At 33.5% G+C, this 13,790-nt stretch overlaps 1 protein-coding gene across 3 annotated transcripts; it reads left to right on the top strand.

Annotated features, from left to right (window-relative positions):
- The first annotated feature begins 45 nt into the window (after positions 1–45).
- On the top strand, positions 46–12,880 carry LOC130893356 (pre-piRNA 3'-exonuclease trimmer-like). Of its 3 annotated transcripts, XM_057799372.1 has the most exons (7): positions 46–250; positions 304–538; positions 1,842–2,735; positions 3,899–3,985; positions 6,617–6,711; positions 11,711–11,809; positions 12,727–12,880. In XM_057799372.1, exons 1-7 carry the CDS (start codon positions 120–122, stop codon positions 12,788–12,790), a joined length of 1,605 nt encoding a protein of 534 aa, XP_057655355.1. In that variant the 5' UTR covers positions 46–119; the 3' UTR covers positions 12,791–12,880. The 3 variants fall into 3 exon arrangements, 2 of the variants coding, with proteins under 2 accessions (XP_057655355.1, XP_057655356.1); XR_009059193.1 differs by lacking the exon at positions 6,617–6,711 and having other exon boundaries at positions 93–250; positions 12,727–12,753; XM_057799373.1 differs by lacking the exon at positions 3,899–3,985 and having other exon boundaries at positions 97–250.
- Positions 12,881–13,790: the final 910 nt, after the last annotated feature.

Raw genomic sequence — 13,790 nt, 5'->3', positions numbered from 1 at the left:
GTGTATATATAATTGCATAGATTTCTTTCTGAAGCATACAGAAGCACGTACAGAAGAAATCGTAAATTGACAGTTGTTTACTATGAAGTTAGTTAAGCCTAACCTACAAAAATACAAACATGACAGAGGTTAATATTCAAAATTTTGAAGAATTATTTCCAGATATAAAAAAATCATTAGAAGAAGCAAAATTTATAAGTATTGATTCAGAATTCAGTGCTCTGTATCCTCTTAAAGAACAGTCTCCGAGGTAAATTGTAACCGATTATCTCTATTAACTTTTTTTACTTTATGTTATTTTAGCTTATTTGATACTCCCAATGAGAGATACCAAAAATCAAGAAAAAATATTCAGTTTGTTGTACCTATACAAATTGGTTTAACAGCGTTTACTTTTAATCCAGATACGAATACGTATTTGGGTAAAATTTATAATTTTTACGTTACCCCAGCCACATTTCCTTTCGTGGAAAAGCAGTTTATGTTCCAATCAACTACTTTAAATTTTCTCAAGTATTATGGATTTAATTTTAATAAGGTATTTATATATTTTGATTATTTGTATATCTGACAGTTTTGTCAAAGCCGCGATCGTTTTCATATTCTTTTTTAGTAATTTGTTACATTAGATCTAATTTGTTAATTGTAGTCTTGGTATAAACATGTTCATCTCAAAATTTTAGTTTGTGCTTTAAAAATCTTTGTACAGTTAACTAAAATTTCAAAATACTGGTTGTTAAATATGGAAAATAAGAACTAATGATTGAAATCAAGGATAAAGTATATTTAAATTAATTAAACGAAATTCGAAATTTATGTAATGAAATGATGAAACAGAATTTAGTTGCCAGTGTTAGGAGATAATATTGTATTACAATGGCTTAAAACCATTATATTTTTAAAATTTCTAGATCTCAAAAGGTATTTTTATTAATAAACCTTTCATAAATTCATGTTTGTGTATAGTTCTAAACGACTGCTTCTATATCAAGGGAATTATCATGTGATTTATTTTCCAAAAGTTAAGTGTTACCTTGAAACCATAAACCATTTTTCAAATTCTTCTGTATCTTCTTCCTTATGCTGAATGTTAAGGTTATATTAAATAAAGAATGAACAGCTGTGCAAAGACTACTCTTTGTAGGTCTTTTATTGGGAAGTACTGTCCACCTTTTGGTGGCACAACAAATTTTGATTTTTGACAAACTGCATATCTTTTATCTGAATGGCTTACGGTTCTTCCTCTGATTATTGTCAAAAAGACATCGCATCTTTGTTAAGAACATTTGTATGTAGACTTGTTTTATGAAACAAGCTCCAGCTGTCTTCAGTTTGTGGTCAGCTATCTGTAGATTTATTTTATGAAACAAGCTCCAGCTGTCTTCAATTGTTTTATGTAACAAGCTTCGGCTGTGTTTAGTTAGGAGTGAGCTATCTGTAAGTTTGTTTTATGAAACAAGCTTCGGCTGTGTTTAGTTAGGGGTGAGCTATCTGTAAGTTTGTTTTATGAAACAAGCTTCAGTTATCTTCAGATTGTGGTCAGCTATCAATAGACTTGTTTTATGGAACAATCTTCAACTGTCTCCAGTTTCTGGTCAGCTATCTGTAGGTTTGTTTAATGAAGCAAGCTCCAGTTGTCTTAAGTTTGTGGTCAGCTATCAGTAGACTTGTTTTATGAAACATGCTCCAACTGTTTTCAATTTGTGTTCAGCTATCTGTAGATTTGTTTTATAACACAATCTCTAGTTGTCTTCAGTTTGTGGTCAGTTATTTGTAGCCCTGTAACAAAATATAGCAAAAGGAGTTGAAAAAGTGCGATTTATATAAAATTTTGTTTCCAGTTTGTTCATTTCGGCATCCCTTATATCAACAAGGATCAAGAGCTAGAATTGAGACAGAGATTTAAAAATGATGATGTAACAGAAGTACAAAGTTTATTTCAACATGTTATAACTGAAATTTTACACCATCATGGGCAACAGGTACAAAAATGGTATGCAACAGCAAAAATTGGAGATACTCTAACACTACCTGAAATTTCTGAAGTATGCCAAAAAAACTATGAAATTAGCTACTTTTTGCATAAAAGTTTGAGAAGACGTTTTAAGGATATTTGGACTTTAATTGAAAACAAAGAATTTGTGATAAAAAAGGTATCACCAGATGATATGAAAATGCTGAATCAATCTCGAAATTTAGAGGAAGATTTAATAAGTGATATTTTAGGATTTGGTAAAGTGTTTAGATTATTAGTGTCGCTGCAAAAACCTATAGTCGCTCATAACGCAATGCAAGATATACTACTGTTGATACAATGCCTGGAAACTTCGCTTCCTAATTGTTATAAAAAATTCAAAAAATTAACAAACAATTTATTTCCGAAAATCTTCGATACCAAAACGATTTCATATGAAATTCGAAATCTAGTACCAGAAGATAAGAAATGGAAAGATACTAGCTTACAATCCTTATTTGAATATTTCAAAGATGGAACAGGCAGGCATTTAGCTATAAATTCACCGGGAATAGAAACTGATTGTGTTGATTGCATGGGAAAATACCACGAAGCGGGGTGGGATTCATTTTGTTCCGGATATATTTTTATAAGAATGGCATACCTTAATGTTTTCCAGAAGTATCCAAAATCTAAAAAATTTATGTGTACAGAACTCATAGCCGGTCTTGATGGTTGTAAAAATCGACTTAATGTTATAAGGGGAGCTGTATCTTCAATAGTAAGTAGTAATTTAGTTTTATTAATTTTATTTTGCATGCATATAAATCGTTGATTTAATACTATTAGGTTCCCTCGTTTTTTGGCTGTAGGAAATTGATTTTTTAAATCTTTGTTTTCATGGCAAATTTATGAAGAAAAATTATGGGAAAGATTTCAAAGGGTTTCATGTATTTTTTTTCCAAAATATATATCATATATTTTGTTTTAACAAAAAATACGTACATTTTGAAAAACTGAGGCTGATATATTTTGTTCATACAAACAAATCAAAATATATGTCTTTTTACAAAAAAAATAGCAATTTCAAAAAAATCGATATTTTGGAAAAAAAATCGATGCTCCTGTATTTTCATACTGAAAAAACACATTTTGAAAAAATTGAAGCTTATATATTTTGTTTTCACAAAATGCGCACATTTTGGAAAAAATTGAGGCTCAAATACTTTGTTAGACAAAACGCATATTTTGGAAAATATTTTGAAACATTTTGAAAAAAATCGAACCTCATTTCCCTTTTTACAAAAAATGAACATTTTGTAAAAATTGAGGCTTATATATTTTGATTTTACAAAAAATACTCACATTTTAAAAAATTGAGGCTTATATATTTTGTTTTTACAAAAAAAGCTCATGTATATTAAAAAAAATACATTTTGTAAAAGATTGGAAACTCATTTTATTTTTATGAAAAACGAACATTTTGGAAAAAATTGAAGCTCATTTATTTTTTCTACAAAAAATTTGCTCATTTTTAAAAACTTGACAACAAATATTTTGTTTTTGCAAAAAATACGCACATTATGAAAAATAAATTGAGGCTCATGTATTTTGTTTTTAAAAAAAAAAATATTTTTTTTCGAGTTGGTGGAGTGAGAGTGTTAAATTGTACCTTAAATAGTGACCCGTTTATAAATTAAAAGAAAATTAATCCGAACTAGCTAAAACATACTTACGAGTGATTCGAATCAAAATGGATAGTGTCGAGCAACTCGGTGATTAAACACTTGCGTTTCAAGAGTTGATGATGAATCTGTTGAAACTATTGAATTTACCGGTTTTCCTCTTCGTGAGCTTGTTTTCCAACATGCTTTATATTTTGATATCATCAAACATATCCAATCAATCAGTAGATAATATTTTTTTTCTACGGTTTAATTGTAGAAAATTGATGGAGACGATCCAGTATCTACAAGACCGCCATATTTGGTTGTAGAATCCACCAAAAACATGCCTTTAAATATTTCTAGGGTAAGTATTTTAATGACCGAAAAATTACTTTTGACTCTATATACTTTCATCTATTTATGTTAAAATTTACACTCGTTTTCATTTTCACGAGCCTTTTTCAACTTTATGTCAGAATAATAGTTCCCGATTCGAATTTATATACAAGACGCACACAACAATTATATTAACTTTTTTTTTACTGTACGACTTTTACCTCTTTTGCAATCTCAACGCTCTAAAAATAGTCCCCCCAAAATAAAAACTTTCATTTAATTCATAAAATCCAGTACAAAAAGCCGAACTGGCTCTCGAATTCCATTATAGAATCATAGAAACCTCGATAAATGGTTTCAAGATCTAGAAAACGCTAAACTAACGTGTTTTATTACGATTTTAAGCCGTGTAGATACTATTTGCTTAAAAAACTGTGTTTTTTATACCAAAGTCACTAGTGTAAGGGATAATTTTTGGTTTTTTTACGACTTTTTGTATACTAGTACACTCAGAGAAGATGTTTGTTTCGTCGAGTTTTTTTGTTCATTTCATTTCAGTCAATACTACACTATTCTCCTGAATCCATCACAATTACAGCCCTGCAGAGGAAAGTTTTTACTATATCAGGGACAAATCTAAAAATTTCTCTTTCTATTTGCTTATTTCGCGTTGTTGTCGATCTTTGTTGTTCACCTTTTCTTCCGGTGTTGAGGCGTTCAATTTATCTACTCAATATTTAGCGCAAAACTTGCGATATCAGCAAAATGTCGTTTTTTTTTCCAGTGATAAGATTTAGCAAACATCAGGAATTGTATAAAAGGCAAAGTATTCTATCGACAAACATAATGTACAATGACGTTTGAAGAAAAATTGATTTTTTGTTTTTTTTTCCATAACAATATAAATAAAATATGTGGAAGTCTATTTGTCACATATTCGGACGTAATTAAAAACATTCTGTCGGCGTTATTTTTATTCTGAAACACTTTTCTGTTTCGTAATAATCGACAACGTTTATGTGATACGCAAGTACGCGAATTTAGAGGTCACTATGTCACATAGCTTATGTTTGCTGTCTCCCGAAAATTATTTTATCTATTAATAAACTTTCTGTCGACCCACGGAGATTTTGCAAAGTTAATTTTAAATTTTTTGCTAACGCGTAATGCTCGGAAAATCGTTTTTATAATTCCTTACAGTTTTCGCATCTTAATTTTATTATAGATTCGCGAAATTTTTATTTATGTAATAAAAAATCTTGTCAATTCGAAATCGGTTAATACCAGTGGCGTAGCCATCGATATTTCGGTTGAAGGAAAAAATACACCGTATATGAAATTCAATAGTAATTTTGAAGCTTTCTGAACCCGTTGAATGCAATAATCTAAGGTTTACAATGGATTAAAATCTCTGAACTAACTTCCAATTAAAAATTTCGGTTTTTGCTATTAGGTAACTATACGGAGCAAATCTTGGTAGAAAAGCACTTTATTATTCGTGTTTTTGAGGCCATTTTCTCCTCAGTTTGGCCTCGAATCGAGCCAATAATTCGAAATAGTGACCGTTTGGCCTTTCTCCAAGTAGATCACACCTTGTAAATCTCAGATAACGAAGGCCATCACCTTTTAGATCGATATGACAGTCTTCGCTGTTTCTACTACTACTTGGTCTATTGCTTGCACTATCGTATCTATGATTCGTCGACTTCCTGGGTTTAAACATCGTGAAAACCTTCTCTGAGCTGGACTCACGGTTACTGTAATTGTCCGGAGTGAGCTATTGTGGTATTCATAGCCCCTACAGTTTTCTGATGTCCACAATATTATGCAGACACTGCCTCAGTTAACTCACTTTCGGGGCACTTGGACGTGGCTCATCAAAAACCGTTTTTGAAACTCGTTTTGTACTACACCCAGATAACGGTGGCCATCACCTTTTAGGTTGATAAGACAGTCTTTGTCTACTTTGGAGCGTGTTTTCCGGGGAAAGTTCACTGTTTCGAAAGTTTCTAGGTCTCTGATGTGTACCAGCTTACCCATGTTCCTTCGAACATTTTTTGACGGTCTCCAGCGTTCTATACACCGCATTCAAATACCAAAAACAAGAATTGAATCACTTCTCTTTTCCCATTATTCTAAAATCCCGAAATTTCGACACTAATCGTCAGCTAGAATGTACTCCACTATGGTAAATTGTTTTAGCGTTACTAGCGTCATCCGGTGGTGAGGACAAGGACTATGAAGACTAGTCTCCTTCAACTCGGGCTTCTCTATGTGCATATACATTTTTCTTGTAATCCACAGAATCTGAAGTCGTCTACTATTTCGGTTAAAACTCTTATTTCGGAGCTGTTTGGCACTTTCTAGTAGTGACTCAATTCTACTGGGTTGTCCCAGTAGTCCAATATTTTCTTTTTTGTTCAATTTCTTCCTTCACAAAAGGGTGTTAGGGCCCCTTTTTTGTTGATCTCGTTTTTTTTACTTGAGTGTGTTAAATTTTTCTCACCTAGTTCGTTATGTAGACCTGCGCATTCCCTTACGATTGTGGAACTGACTTCAGAAGGTGGATGATCGGTTATTCGACTATACATTCTCTGTCTTCTATATTTATAATTAATCCCCATTACGTTGGTAGGATAAAAGATAATTTTTGTTTCAGGTATCATGCATCCTTAGTTCATTTGGTTTCGTTGAAATTCGTAGGTTTCCTTATCAAAATAAACGGGCATTGATAGTAGTTGACAACTTTGGGAGGTTAGTAATCGATTATTTTATATTTTTGAATGATTTTTATGTAAACTCTTAACTTTTTTTCGAGGTTTTGCGTATATTGTGGTTATTTATTTAAGATATTCATTTTTTTGCAAAAAATATCGGATACAAACTAAAAACTAAGAAATATAAAAAAATTGTACCAAAATTGAACTAGTCATAAAATCACAGACCTTAAACCATTTTAGAAGATTCAGAATGGTTAAAAAAGTTCTACAGAAACTGGTGAGTGATGGTTGAAAGGTTCAGGTCGTTTGGATGGATGGAACCATATTGGTCACATTTCCCAGCAATCTTGGAAATGGATTGGACCACCTGGCATGATACAAGCTAAGGCACACAAACAAATTCGCCCGATGACTGGGCTTTTAACACTCTAAGACGCCATTTCTACTCTATAGGCATTAAGGACCATGTAGAATACCACTGTTGCATGGAGGTGGAAAAAAACTATAGACCACATCATCATTAAGTCCCCAGTACGAGACTCAAACATTTAGGCAAGCCTCACGGTTTGCCTAGTGTCGTCAAAAGGTTTCAGTCAAAGTTCCTAATTAGATTTCAAAAGGTCATCGGCTTATGATAGTTTCAAATGGGATAAAACTGCCCTATCAGAAAACCACAATCCAACATTGAACAATAATCCCCTCCGTTTTCAAATGCCCTTCTTAATTCCGGTGAACAACTATCTGTTATTTGATTTCTGTCAAAATTTTAACAGACTGCGCCATGTAGTTTGTGTAACAAACTGGACCTCTTTCGTGCGTGAAAACAAAAACAAGACCACAGGCACTAGGTCCAGGAAGTACGATGGATGATTTAGAACAGTTAGGCCACGCTTAGACCGGAACTGGCGCACATTGATTGTGGGCTGAGCGAATGCATCAGAACCCATTGTCGAGTCCTGCTACTTTTAAAACTTCGTAGAACTTTCATTTCTTGGTGGATGATTCCATTGTAGTCGAAGACAACGATCAACATTGTTTCGACATTGGACTTTTGACGGTGATACTTATTGGGTCGTGGGAAAGACGGTAGCACTAAGTTTCGTCTCCTGTAACGATTCTTCTGCCTCTTATCCAAATTGTCGTAGAGGTTGGTGCAAACCGCTCCCTTCCTCCGGTATAAATCGCAGGATCAGTCGTCGACCTCTTGTCAACATGTTTCTTACTCGCTCAAATGTCTGGTGCTCTGTATGTCAATGGTAGACCTGACCTTGGCTCATTCTCAATCGTTACCTTACTAAAACGATTGAACCAATCGTTAATACATTTTCTAGATCGTTAAAACATTTTCTAGTGACGACTCCCGCAACTTATACTTTCAACAACATTTTATGTGAGGTTTCCTGCCAAGTGGCACTCTATGACATATCTCTGGATCTTCATGTGTTAAAACGGGTCCGTAGAACATATTGCCGTTGAGATACTTCGAACTATAAGACATTACACTTTTCTGATGAGACTTAATTAGATCTAAATCGGCCGGTGGTTGCAAGACGACACGTTCTTCAGAGGAAATGTAATTCAATATCCGTCGACTTAGTTAGTCATAATAAATTTCGGTTTTTATACGAAAAAATACTGCCTAGGCTGAATACGTTGCTGTCCGTGACGTTACGATGAAATAAATAATAAATACACACGCTGCTATCGAAATATTTTAATTTATGAAAATGTTTTCCTCTCTCTATGTTACGAAATCAACAAAAATAAATTTTGCTTGTGTCTATGCCTAGAAGCTTATAATATTCTAAAGTGATTGTAATATATTTGGATGGTATTATCATAGATACTAAATTCGTCCTTATAGAATCCGTGATGAATTTCTTGTCTAAATATTCAATGTTAGCGTTAACTACGGAGAATTTACAGCCCCTCGCAATTCCTTTAATCGTCCTAGTCCAAGGAGGCTCTCCTCAATTGGAAACCTTATCGTTATTGACCGTGACATAATGCGATGTCCAAACTTCGCGATTTCATTTCAATTTAAAAAAAAATCAATAATTATGATCTAGTAAAATCGAGTGTATTTGCTCTGTTTTTTTCCGATAAAAAGAAAGCTCTTTCCATCGTTTACCGGGGTAGACGAAGAAGAAACAATTTACAATGAAATAGTTTAAAAGCTTCACGAAAGTCTAGTTACTGCTGGGTGTTCAATTATAACAATCGAGAGGGTATTGGATTGCTCTGAAGAGATGCAATTGCATCGAAACCCGTCGAGTACACTTATAAACACTGAATCTTTCGTAGACCCTAATAGAAAATGTATTTCTTCTATCCAATTTTTTTTCTCATCAATAGACCTGGAATTAACTCAGCTAGTAGTTCACAATCGGTCACATCTTGTTTTTTTAACTGCCATTTTATTAAATTAATTCATCAGGTATAAAATTTTTTTATTCATATAATTTTAGAGTTGGTGTTGGAAATTACGACCAACGTTTCGAAACATTCAGCGATTATCAGTCGTCATCTTCTTGCTTTCGAATAAATTTGTTCGATTTCATAAATTTTCTTCTTTAAATAGGACCGCAAAAAGAAATCGTTAAATCGGAGGATATTGCAGGCCATATAAACCCTCTCCTTACAATCCGGGGTGATAAATGACATATGTCTGTCTCGTTAATATGTCCTTTCAAAATAAAAATCGAAACATCTAATGTGTGGACTATTTTCTTTGGCCTTTTTTGAATCTATGTCAGTCAACTAATTCTCTTTTTATATTTTCCTTTTATTCTTATTCTTTTTATTCATATCCTCCATATCCTCACTTTCTAGTTTTTTCATTACTCCAAGAACTTGACGAATGTAAATACGAGGGTTGTTTGAATAGTTTCCAGTATAACATTGAATCAAGACATTATCTTTCTCCTACAAGGGAAACTTTAAGGTTATGGAACAGATAAAAGTCACTGGAGACTAGATCTGGTGACTATGTTGAGTGGTTAACCAATTCTAAGTGCAGTTCGTGAATTTTAGTCATGGCTGATTGATAAGTGCTCATATCTTCAAATTGTTATCGTTAACAACCCTTAAATTCAAGCTTTAGTGCTTATGTTTTCGTACTTCAAGAATAATTCGCTTTTTTCCGAACCAGTATCCATTTTTAGATTTCCTATTTCTTCTGTTAATTTCTGCAAAATTATTTGCTTTTAGTTTCTTACCTTATACTTGTTTCTTCTAAGTATGTCTTTCAATAAAATTTTTATTTACTATGGCCAAATTATACCCATCCTATTCTTCAGATTTGATCCTTTTAAATTTTTTCTTTTTCTTAAATAAAGAAAAAGAGATTGAAATGAAATATATCATTTTTAAATATCCACTTAGTATAATTTTTAAACGTCCCGTATACATTTTTAATTATTATAAAAATAGTATATTCAGTTAGCAATGGCACGCTAAATTTAGAGAAAATTGGCATAAGAACAACCGTCTAGAGGAAAATAAATTCACAACAGGTGAAATACGTAACGAGCATAAACTTAACAATATTCCGAAATGAAGCTCAAGGCTCCGACGAAAATGATAATTATTTTTAAACAATTAAGCGTTTTTTAAGAGACACATATATCAAGGGACATATTTGCTGCTAAATTTGATCTGTTGGATGTAAATTGTATTCGTGATGTGACCAAAAAATATGATGAATTAATTTATTAAAAAAAGTTTTATCAATCAGTAAATGGAAGGCTTCCTGATTAATATCGAAGAGGCTTTTCTTTAAGCAGCTATTGGGGGAAAACCTATCACTCCCTAGTGGAGCCTGCGCTGAAAATGCCTCTGAATATTTATCTTGAATACAGTAAATTGTAGTATTCTTATTAGCTGGTTCCACTTGGTGTTTATTAGCCGCGTCTGCCTCTCGAGTACATCGAAGATACTCCTCTAGGTAGGATTATGCTGGATAGGTCGTATGAGTATCTGACTTAGTGAACAGTGCCTTTCTTTTATGTTCCAAGCTGTCTTAGTTTCTGTTCAACTCTGGGTCGACTATAAATCGACTTGCTTCAATTTTTATGGGGTTAACCATCCACTGGGTATACTTATAGCAGAGCTCCAAATATGCGAGCTAAACTCGAAGTATGGATGAATCTGGACCGTGTGGTTGTTGTGGAATATACAGTTTTTGGGTCTTAGAGAGTGATCCAAGTCGTTGTGGAACTGACTCAGCGAAATAGGCCACAGGACAGTGTCGGGGCGTATTACATCCTACTGAAACGTCATATCTACAATGAAAATGCATAATGCAGTTCTGCATATGCTGTCCTGGCTTTATCAATGTCGAAAAGGCTTTTTTTAATACTTATTAATCAATTTGAAATAAAGAGGAATATATAGTTGTCCCGAGAAGTGCCTACACTACCTCTGGACATTTGTCTTGAATACAGTAAATTGTAGTGTTCGAGAAAGGCGTGTCGTGGTAGTTGATTCCACAGGTCTGCGAACTTTATGAGCCACGTCTACCTGTCTAGTACATCTTTGTAAATACTCCTCTAGGTGGGATTATGCTGGATAGCTCGTATAAATCGATTATAAATCGACTTGCTCTTTATTGTATTGGGTCGAGTATCCTCAGAGAGCAGAGCTGCAAATAGTGTGAAATACTCTATGTCTGGATTTATCTGGAATATATAGTTTTTTGGTCTCAATGAGGGCTTCAAGTTTTTCTGAAGCTATCTCAGTAAATTCGGCTACAGGACCGTATTAGGGCATATTATATTCAACTGAAACTGAAATTCCATATTCAGTTTACTTTACATGCAATGCAACATGTCACAAATCAATCAAAATTGTATGAATTGGGCGTAATATTGCATTGGAATCCAGCGTATTTTCCAGATGTGGCTCCCTGTTGTCAAACCTTAATAGAATGACCGCTGTAATCGACTTATTTCTTTCGAAGCCAACTTAATCAAATTCTATTTAAAAAATGGATTTTTTTCTAAGCCCATCTGTTAAATAAACATTTCTTTCAGTGCTAGAAGGATTTTAAATAATTTTAAAACAAATAGCGACTATCGAATTCAGCAGTACAACTTCCTGAAGCATTCGACTGCCATCCGCATGTGCCTTTTGTAAGTAGTAGATTTATAAGTTCAAAATTTATTTTCATTTTCCCCAACAAATTAAAAACTGTTTCCATTTAGTAATTTTCCCATGCTAGATTTAGTTTTATAGTTCTAATGGTTGTTATACACGTTACGGTTTACCGCAGAGGTGTACTTGAGAAGGAGCTTCTGCGCAGACAGACTGACATTCATTTGACTTGCGCAAAATAACATTCTGGTAATATAACTTGAGCTCCTCGATGGTTAAACTGACTCGTGGAGTACTTAGAAATATAACTTTTTGTGCAGACAATAATGAAGTGATGAAAAATGGTGTTGGGCATTAACACATGCTTAACATTAAGCCACAACTTTGCTTGAGCTCTTCGATGGTTAAACTGACTCGTAGAGTACTTGGAATCATAACTTTTTGTGCACGCTATAATGGAGTAATGAAAGGGGCATTAACTCAAGCTGAAGATTGACCTCCTACTTTGTTTGAGCTCCTCGATGGTTAAACTGACATGTGGAATACGTGAAAATATAACTTTTTGTGCAGAATGTGCTCAATACTAAGCTCCTACTTTGTTTGAGCTCCTCAATTGATAAACTGGCTCGTGGAATACATGAAAATATAACTTTTTGAGGAAATGCAGCTAGTTAAATTGCTTAGTTGTTGAAATTCATATCTTCAGGAGCTTGTGAATCCAATTTTTCAACAGCTTAATACTGGTACTGATACTGAGAGGAACTTTAACATTTTTTTTATTTCGATAATGTTTGGAATGCGATCGGTGGTCCACATCACTTCTCAATCTCCGATATCTGCATCTATCTATTGGAACGAAAACTTTTTTAATCGATTAACCTCAATTTTTTTCCGAAAAATTTTTCTCATTGACTTAATTCTGGATGAGACACAGCTGTTTTTTATTAAATTTTAGGAGTGGGATGACCATATCAGGAATACTTTTATTATGTATAACGAGTGGCGCTATAAAAAGATGACGTAAACGTTTTTTTTATATATAAAATTTTGTACATGTATTTTCTATAATTAGATGTAACTGAAAAATGAATCAAAACGATTATAATCCATTCGTATTTCAGTACAAATATATTTATAATGAACTAGATTTTTTTTTCATTTTAATTATATACCAGATGTCCCATCTAGCTCATTTGATAAAGCAATAAAAAAAAACTTTTTCGAATAACATGTCCACTTTATTTTCTAATGGTATTGTAAAAATTACTTAAATTATGTCCTGCAAATTACACAACGCGTGAATCATATAACCTCAACAAAAAATAGTCCAGCGGTGTTAGATTTGGTAAGTAGGGAGTCTTTAAATGGCAACCTCAGGTGGAGCACCATCCCGTTGTCAGAGTATTGAATGTTTACCATTGTTTAACTATTTTGGAAACATTTCCTGTGTATGATAACTTGGGAACAACCTGTAGAATGAAAATTATCCTCTACACTTGATACATAAGAAATCAAAGAAAAAAAATTGGGTGAAATTTGCTTTAACAAAAACAATCAACCCTGTAAGTCCTTTATCATCGAACTAGAGGGAATTTTTCTGCCCTGACGAGACTTAAATTTGTCAAAACCGATCGACAGAATATTCCGTAATTGCAAGTCTCAAGGCTTTTGATGAAAAAAGTCGCAATTTCTCCAAGGGAATGTGCAGCTGCTTACAAAAATAGTGGTTCTCAATTGAAAATAGCGACTGCGCCAGTTGTAATGTGTTGATACGAGTTGATTTTCTACTACTAAACTTGTTGATTAGAAGATTGGATACCACCAGATTGATGAAACCAAGAGGATGGAAACCGGTCAACAGAATTAATAATCGCAAGACAGGAGAGGGCGCTAGTTGGCGTCTTCTGGCACGGAGCAAGGATACATTGCTCTGCCCCGATGAAAACCAAGTAGATGGAAACCGGTTAACAGAATATTGTAATGCCGAGCCGATACAGATGTCGATTTTGATAAAAAAGA

This window comes from Diorhabda carinulata, chromosome 4, assembly GCF_026250575.1.
Source record: "Diorhabda carinulata isolate Delta chromosome 4, icDioCari1.1, whole genome shotgun sequence".
NCBI classification, from domain to species: domain Eukaryota; kingdom Metazoa; phylum Arthropoda; class Insecta; order Coleoptera; family Chrysomelidae; genus Diorhabda; species Diorhabda carinulata.
This window is presented reverse-complemented; position numbering and strand designations above follow the sequence as displayed.